The sequence below is a fragment of the Ylistrum balloti genome, unplaced genomic scaffold, assembly GCF_031769215.1.
Source record: "Ylistrum balloti isolate Yb309-2 unplaced genomic scaffold, AGI_CSIRO_Ybal_v1 Utg369882, whole genome shotgun sequence".
Taxonomy (NCBI): Eukaryota; Metazoa; Mollusca; class Bivalvia; order Pectinida; family Pectinidae; genus Ylistrum; species Ylistrum balloti.
The window spans coordinates 1030997-1038242 of record NW_026782019.1 but is presented as its reverse complement, the minus strand read 5'-3'; the positions used below and the strand labels follow the sequence as shown (position 1 = coordinate 1038242).

The 7246-nt window shown below is 36.4% G+C and overlaps 1 protein-coding gene across 1 annotated transcript; it reads left to right on the top strand.

Annotated features, from left to right (window-relative positions):
* The first annotated feature begins 1210 nt into the window (after positions 1-1210).
* Positions 1211-3653, top strand: LOC132546257 (uncharacterized). Its single transcript, XM_060209967.1, has 3 exons — positions 1211-1243; positions 2587-2691; positions 3447-3653. Exons 1-3 carry the CDS (start codon positions 1211-1213, stop codon positions 3651-3653), a joined length of 345 nt encoding a protein of 114 aa, XP_060065950.1.
* The last annotated feature ends 3593 nt before the right edge of the window (positions 3654-7246 follow it).

Below are 7246 nucleotides of genomic sequence, written 5' to 3'. Positions count from 1 at the left end.
GGATCTCTTGCTCTTGACGCTATTTCTCAAATTTCATACGAAGAACCCCGTTAAACTGATCACAAAGTAAAAACTGCCAACATGTGACCATATTTGGATTTTCAAAGATAGATATTTCTTAAGGACTAGATTGAACTTTCTCAAATTTCATTTGTAGATTTCTATTTGTCCCTAGATACAAATGTGTACATGTTCAATTTCTGAACTGATCATAAATTAAAATTGCCAGCAGGGGGGCATATTGTATTTCGACATTTAAATTTGGTATTACTATTTCCTGAAAAGCACTGGATAGCTCGTTCTCAAATCTGATATGTAGGCCCTCATTTGTCTTTAATTATTCATGTTTAATTTTTTAGACTGATTACATAACAAAATGGTCATCAAGTGGCCATATTGGATTTGAAATTTGAAGTTTATTGAATAATTTCCTGAGATGCACTGGATGGTTATTTTTCAACCTTCATGTGAAGACTTCCAGTAGTCCTAGTTGGGCGATGTCAATCATGGGATTGATTAGAACAACAAAATGGTCATGGACACGTTATTGACAATAGCTTTATCTGAAGAAGTTATGAATGAATCCTTTAAATAAGTAGGTTTCCCGTGCTCCTTAGTGGTAAATATTTGATTTGTGTAGGAATAGGAAAGGGACAATCAGAGAGAAATGATTCAAATGATAAAGAATCAACAAGTTTATTCTTATCCATAAAATGTTAACAGAGACAATCAACAACTGATAACAGTACGATGTAGTCACAGAACAGTCACTTTCGAGTCCGTCATTTTTAATTGATCATTTGATGTTCACAGCGATGGGAACTGATATTGTTTTCTGGTCCCGAGCTATTCTCAGAATGAATAATACTATCCGAGACGGTCTAAAAGTTTGTGTTGAAAGATATGATTTCTGATAATATCTAATGTCCACTGATACGAGTAGAGTCTACGCATATATAGCCCTGTTTAGTGTTACAACACCACTAAGCACACCTGTGGAAATTTCGCCTGCCCTGACGACGGTGTTGACTTCCGGGACGCGTTAGTTGTGAAGGAAGTGAGAGTGTTTGTAACAGATAAGCTGTGTTGTTGTTTAAGTGATTTGAGGCGCACTAGCCTTTATGGTTAGTAATAGTGTCATGACGTCGAACAGGTGTGTTTGATGACCGAGTTAATTAGCACTGATTGACAGGTGATTACACGAAACAGGATGTGTAGATGGGGCTGTACCACAACCAACACCGTAAGTATATATATCACTATTCTGGGTGTATATCTATTTTACTGTTATATCAACATCGTACGCTTCAGTTGGGCCTCTGTTTTTTTAACGACATAACATTTCCTGGTACATATTGTCGGTGTTGTCATTTTGACGTCACAACTCATAAAAAAGGGTAAAACACGTGTATTCTACATGGACTTATACGGTGTATATGGTAATGGGATAACGGGAAAATCATCTATATAGTAAGTCACACCTTATACTTTAAATGGGCTTGTTATCTCGCGTGATATCACCCGTACAAGTTTCGGGATTTCAATGACTTTTCCAAACACTGATTTTAAATAAATACTGTTTACAGCCTACGATGACAACACAAATTTTACATAAAAAGAGTACAAATAATGTGGAGAGTATTACAGATTAAGCTTATAAATGATTACTGTTTCTTCTTTCATTCATCGCTTCACATTTACTTCAATCTAGCTCAAATCTTTTAAAAATTCCAGGTATTGTTCGATTTTTTTGCAATATTTTGAAGGGAATGCCAAAGACGCCGCTGAACTCCGTTTGAATTTTCTCTGAAAACCGATTTTGCCTAGGTCCAATATTTCGATTCTGTTTCCACTAATATTAGATGATTTTATTACCTATATGTAAGATACTGTTTTGTTGGGACTTACAACTCGTATTCAATAAGCGTGGCTACAGGAATGGGCGGCACAGGATTTACGGGACTCAAACATTCAATTGGTTTTCTTGTTGGACTCACTGAAATTTTGAAAAGCCATTATATTTCGTTGTAACTGGACTCATCAACAAACTGGACTCATCAACCTTTTGAAAATTGTGCTGTGGACTTACCAAGTGAAATTCTACAAAAATATTGGCATTTTTAGGCGAGATAGCTCAATTTCTTGAAATAGTGATAATAGAGACAGAATTCATTCGAGTTCAACTGAGTTGTGTGTAATTGACCTACGAACCACATCACCAAGTAACAGATGATCTAGCCATCATCGAGAAGGTTACTTGATGCTCTCTGTAACTTCTCTGTAATTTGTTCTTACTGAAATTGTTCACATTGGTCGGTATTCTTTCATGGTCACAGAGGTTTTCAACTTCTTTTTATATACTTTCCTTCTCTAAATATCAGAACTGTAGTGGTATTTCATTTTTGGTATCGCTACGAAAGTAACGGATCTTAAGGATTGAAAAGTTATAATTCAGTTGTTAAGGAAACTTCTCCAAACTTTTTTGTATGTTACAGATGTCTAATTTCATGGTTATGCGTATAATTGTATATAAGCTATCATTATAGATGTACATTTGATAATTGTGGGTTTTGTGGTTTTTAACAGACGTACATGTGTAAGTGGTGCGGGACGAGGTACTGTAAGGAGTGTCTCCATGGAGATTTTGTCGGACAGATGAAGGAGCCGACAAAATGCAGAATATGTAACCAGGTAAATTAAAGGCTCGAGTGATGTCCCCTCTATAGTATGGTAAGGCAATGCTCGAGTGATACTTGCTCATTTTACCAGCTAAACCAAAGGATTATGCGATATCTCCCATTTAACCCGTTACACTAATGACTCGAGAGTTATCTCCCATGGAACCAGGTAAGCCCAAACTCAAGTGATATCTCCCATTTAACCAGGTAAGCTAAAGACTCGAGTGGTATCCCCCATGTTAACTAGGTAAGGCAAGATTTTAGTGATATATCCTATGTTAACTACGCTACGCAAGACTGCCCTATAGCCAAGTAATACCATACTCGTGTGATATCGACTTCACAACTAGATAATCCAAGGACGCGAATATCTCCCGTACAATAAGATGATAATGAAAGTATCAGGTGTCACTCAGGTGATAATATACACCTTCTCTATAGCCAGGTAGACAACTAGCGCGATTGTCTCCCCTTCCAATTAGGTTAAAAAATATATTTCCCGTGCAGTTAGACCAAGAGCTCGTGCGACAACAAAACTCATCAAGCTAGGATTTACTTCCTTTAAAATGCCTTTAGAACTTTTCTACAGAAGAACTTCTAAAACTCTCAACTATTTTCCGTGATAAAGACTTTGCCAAACCCTTTAAACACAATTTATTATTGTGTTTGATACACATTTATAGAACATCAACAGACGAAAAGAATTCTGAAAAAATAAGTTATTAACCATTTATTGAATATGTATCAGTATGCTTTTTCAACCATCAGATTCGGTGTCAAGGCACTCGAGTGGAGTATGTTCCCAATCAAAACAAGCAGGAAGACGGCGACAATAAACGCGGGAAATCGGCTCCAGCTGGAAGGGGGCGTTCCCCAGCGAAAAGTGCAAGGTCCACAAAGTCGGCAAAGGGATCCAAAAGTGCCAAAGGAAAGAAGTCGGGAAAGAAAGCAGGAAAGAAAAAGAAGAAGAAGTAATGAAAATTCAGTGTGCATGAACAGCCAAATGACATTTAGAAAGTCTTATAAATTATAATTTTTACATTAGTCAAAAGGTAGCATCTCCTCGCTTTATAGACGCAGACACGAGAATGACAGAAATCCAGGATTGGTTATTCAAACAGAATTCCTAAAATCAATGAGAATGCAATACCAACATTGCCAAATAACGATTTGTTCGGAGATAGAATTTAAGATATGCTAAAATCGTAGTTGTTGTCATGAATAGCATTTACGTATTACGAATATTAATTTCATTTGTATTCATTCATTTTTACATTCGAACAGCGAATTTTACAATTAATGTGTATTTGATTACTGGTAAAAATAATATTTATTTCAAATCGTTTTATGTTAAGAAGTGGTTCCAAATAACATGAAAATTGTTTTATGTAATTTCTAAATGTTATAGGATATTTTTCATGACAATTTTTAAATTTCTATTTATTTTCCTCGATTAAGTTGTAAATCCAATAGCAATATATGATTTTACTTGGCCTAGCCTACTAGCCGTTTTACTATGAATGCGCCGTGCCTTTTGCCATGTTTTAACGTGATACTTTTTAGAATCCTTTACTTATCATTCTTGTTAGTGAACATATATTATGAATAATACTTTGTTTACAATTTAATGTATTCATTGACCGGAACTACATGGGATAACACATCTAAAGTGTGCCAGTCTGGCAAATGTCCAGGGTAAAAAAAGGGACGTAACTCCGAGTAAATTACAATTACTGAGAGCTGGTTGTGACTCTATTTGTTCCTACGTGATTTAATTGTTACGACATGTTTTCCTAATAAATTTGGTAGCTCGTTTGTTTGAAGACCAACTTGTTATTTTCTGGAGATTAACAATATTCTACCTTATTCCATATCTCGTCATCACCCGTCCTCATAACACAATGGCAGGTATTGGCTCCCTAGCTAGACACCGTCCTCGTATGACCCTGGTTGTTGGTGACATTCTAAACACCCGTCCTCATATCGACCCTGAAAGTTGATATCTCCCTAGACATCCGTCCTCATATCACCCGTGGATGTTGGTATCTCCCTACAAACCCGTCCTCATATCGACCCTGGGTGTTGGTATCTCCCGTACACACCCGTCCTCATATCGACCCTGGGTGTTGGTATCTCCCCTACACAGCCGTCCTCATATCGACCCTGGATGTTGGTATCTCCCATTTACCCGTTCTCATACGATCTTGGTAGTTGGTGACGCCCTTGACAACCGTCCTCATATAATCCTTACTGTTACGCGATCGTAATTGCATATGTGCGCAGGTATGTTATATGTACACTGCAGGATTTTGAACGTCAGACCTTAATCAGGAAACTTGGCAGTTTCCGTAACCGAGCAAATATGGATATATGTTGTCATTATTTTATATATTTTATGGGAAACCAAGTACATATGAACTTGTAGATTGATATTCAATGAAAACACGTAAATTCCATTTAAGTACATTTTCAAAGAAAAAAAAATTGTATTTCAGTTTCGTTTACAGAAAGTGCACTAGTTAATATGTATAGATGCATTACCATACTTCTGAAATATATGATATTCCGTGGGAAAGTTATTAAGTAGTCTCTATATATCTTTATGTTGCCACTGAAATGTCTAATTAGTATTATTAATGTGTAAAATATACATTCTTCCATTGTTACAAACATTAATTGTCTTGACTTTGTCACTGATTCATCTTATCGGGAAAGTTGAAAAAAAGCCTTACAAAAAAAAAAAAAACAAACAAACCAAAAACCAACCAAAAAAAACCCCAACTAATTGTTAATTGTTGTATGACATTCCTATGGTTGTCGTGAACACTAATCTAATTTAATTCTAATATAATATTAACGTTTTAAAGGATTGTTATGAATTAGCTGTATTAAACATCTCGACCTCCGTTTTAATGTGAAAGGTTAGAATATCGTTGAGAAGACAGGATGTCACACTGCAAAGGTTAAAGATACTTTAAGTCAAACGTTTCCTTGAAATAACACACATGCTGATAAAGCCCTTGTAATTAATTACATATAAAAATAGTACTTACGTATCAAACATACCTAATGGCAAGACATAAAAAAATATTCAAAGTTTGATTTTTTTTTTAAATGTGCTAACGACCTGATTTTACAAACTGTGCTGTTTCTTGAGATGTATCCGGATACCTACATGTAGAGTGAATGGCCATTCGGTCGCCTAATGATGTTGACCTAGCGCTAATCTATGTCATTCAGGTAAAAAAATCCACATTCCTCACACTATACCTTCTGGGCATGATAACGCAAAACGTTAACGTAGCATTTATGTGTTGTCAATTGCGGTGTAAGTAGGAACGTTCACATCCCTCAGGTAGGCAGTCCCGGAGAAAAGTCAGCGTTACGTTTGTCATTAGGACATTACACACTGACAGATGGGAGATATTGCATGTGACGATGATCAGTGTTTGTTCTGACGCAGGTAAAACATCACAATAACATGGAGAAGTCCATCAGCATGTATACAGGTAAGTTTTCATGGAATAAATTATAGACATATGCCAATTAAGTCAACATTGTACTTTAATAACGTGTCACCGACATATGTTCTTATTGGTCAAAAATGCATGTCTATTGATCGGAGTGTAAGTCGTCATCAATTTAACCAGGTCTGTTTGTTTGGGTTAGAATGATGATCTTATCAGATCGTGAACCGATGGAACTGAAAAATCGTGCTTTACAGATAACCTTTGTTTCTAACTTTGATAATCCCAGCTGATCTGAACCAATGTCTTTCTCCGTCGTTAACTGTTTGTCGTAAAGTCGCACTCGATCGGAAACAGTGATATTCTTGGTAACAAATTCGCACTATATCGTAACCAACTAGCGCTTTTCTCGAGCGGTCAGAATTTCACCCGACCGGAACCAGCGTTTCGTTTTCGATTTAAAATTTTTAACTTTCACTCGAAAAGAATACTGAAAACTCTCACTGGATTGAAACTAACACATTTTTCGATGAAAAACTCGTACTCGATTTAAACCAACGTTTTTATGGTTATAAATTCTCACTCGGTTGAAACCGACCCTTTTTCCCGATCAAAAACTCTCACTCGATCGAAACCAACGTCTTTTTCGGTCACACTCGATTGAAACGTGTTTTTTCCTGTTTAAAACTCTCTCTCGATTGTAGGGAACTCAATCAAAATTCATTTGACCAAGGTAGACATTTTTTCCCTGTCAAAAAACTCTCGATTGGAACCAAATAATTTCTCGGTCAAAAACTGTAACATCTCAGCCGATCTATGAAATGTCTGTCAACAGGAATCAAGACTTACTTAATCATATCCTCTCGGTCGATCCAACCAAATTTGTTTTCTCTGTAATAAAATCTGAGCCAGTTAGTATCAGTAGCTTTCTTGGCCATAATTTCATATCAAGAACTATATTGTACCTGACAGTATGTACTTCAGGGCTTGGAAGGTTGTTTGTGCTCGGCAGGTCGGTGTTTTCTTCTTCAGGAACTCCGACTTTCCTCTACCACTCAAATCTGTCCTTAACTGATCCTGGCTGTTGATAGGACGTAAAAC

Coding starts and splice junctions, on each gene's coding strand:
- LOC132546257 (XM_060209967.1), top strand. CDS start 1,211: ATGTGTAGATGGGGCTGTACCACAACCAACACC. Junction 1,244..2,586: donor GCTGTACCACAACCAACACC/GTAAGTATATAT, acceptor GGTTTTTAACAG/ACGTACATGTGTAAGTGGTG. Junction 2,692..3,446: donor AATGCAGAATATGTAACCAG/GTAAATTAAAGG, acceptor TTCAACCATCAG/ATTCGGTGTCAAGGCACTCG.